This window comes from Mesitornis unicolor, unplaced genomic scaffold (genome assembly GCF_000695765.1).
Source record: "Mesitornis unicolor isolate BGI_N332 unplaced genomic scaffold, ASM69576v1 scaffold13952, whole genome shotgun sequence".
NCBI classification, from domain to species: domain Eukaryota; kingdom Metazoa; phylum Chordata; class Aves; order Mesitornithiformes; family Mesitornithidae; genus Mesitornis; species Mesitornis unicolor.
Genome location: NW_010167210.1, coordinates 70,208 through 71,689, shown reverse-complemented (window position 1 = coordinate 71,689; position 1,482 = coordinate 70,208). Strand labels below are relative to the sequence as shown.

The 1,482-nt window shown below is 40.0% G+C and overlaps 1 protein-coding gene across 1 annotated transcript in view; it reads left to right on the top strand.

Moving 5' to 3' along the window:
• The window catches only part of LOC104536091 (pancreatic triacylglycerol lipase-like), an 11,574-nt gene extending 10,820 nt beyond the window's left edge, over window positions 1-754 (top strand). The window contains exon 12 of the mRNA XM_010178622.1: window positions 691-754. Within this exon, the coding sequence (XP_010176924.1) occupies window positions 691-754 (64 nt within the window). The remainder of the gene's footprint in view (window positions 1-690) is intronic.
• The last annotated feature ends 728 nt before the right edge of the window (window positions 755-1,482 follow it).

Sequence of the window (1,482 nt, the reverse complement as noted above, 5' to 3'; positions counted from 1 at the left end):
TAAGGTTGCGGGAAAGAGGCTAAAACTGATTTCTTTAGATTTTGTGGAACATGGCTTAGATGTTCAGATTATAGAAGTATGATTTACTGATCTAGTTTTACCCATTTTCCCAGATGTTTTAAAACAAACTCCCCCATTTGCTCAATCAGTTATTTTATTTTACCCACCCCATGACTGGGTATCTAGAAGAGAAGGTAAGGTGTATGTTTTAGATCCATACATAACTTCATAGTTAATTTGCCATCACTTAAAAGACAACATGGGAGATGGAAACAGTTTCAAGCAAAGGAAAATGATTACAGCCCAGTACCATTACCTTCAAGAAAGGCTCCTAGGTCCAGCTGTAGTTCCTGTAGTTCACATTGCTGGTGAAGTGTATTTCTGTAGATAGGCACTCACTCTTTTGTTGATTCATGGCCTTTGCACAAGTAGTTGTGACTATCCACATAGTGATGGTAGCATAAAACCTGGGAAAAAAGAGACTGTAAAACAAAAGGAAACCAGGCAGTCAGCCAGAATGAACATAGTCCATCAATACTTTCCCCAGCAATCATATTTCAAACTTAGGAGCTCAAAGTGTGTTCAGTTGTGTCAAATGACAAATCATGTTGATTTATATTGAAGTCACACACTTGTATGACCTCAACAAATGTTGAAAACTCAAGTCACTTGTATTATTTTTTTCTTCAGATTCCGTTTCTGTGGTTCCACAACAGTGAGGGAGGATGTTCTCCAAACTCTTACTGCTTGCTAACAGCACATACAGATGTCCCAAGCCTTGCTACCAATAAAATCTAGTCATGCATGAATACTGGTAATGTGTGTTGGGTCTTTTCTTTCTGGTTTCTGATGGAGTGGGTTGTCTGTGGGTTCCTGTCTATAAACAGAATTTTTAGAGTAGCTTTAGGAGTGAATGAGCCAAAGCCCATTGAAAAATTCCCCTGACTCCAGCCTGTTTCAAACTAATTTCAGACTGAAGGCTAAGCCTGGAAATAGTGTGAAATAAAGAAGAAACAGAGATAGGAGGGTGAGCTGTTACAAAATGAGGCTGGAAGTTTGATTTTAGTTACCTGTGAGAGATGGAGCAGTGAACATGGAGAACTGATAATGTGTTTTGGTGTGTTAAAGCTGAACTAAGCTTGGATCATGCGATCTGGACAGATTTAATCTGAGAAAGCTGCATAGCAAATTTCAAATGTTAGTGAAGCTTCACTAACATGCTTATAATCACAACAATCACCAAAGTGTCCTGAAGTCCCCTTTACTGGCTCTCAGCCTTGAACAAAACTGCCAGATGATGTAGTTAAGTCACAAAATAGGTAACGTAACAAGGGAGTCACTTCTCTCTCTGCTTTCTGATAAACACATGCAGCTAAAGTGTGGATAGCTCACAAATTCATTTCTTTCCCTGTGTAAGCCTGTCTCAGCTCCCTCTGCCTGCTGCTGGAGAAGCAGGCTGCTTCTCCGCTGCTGCCAGAGGAA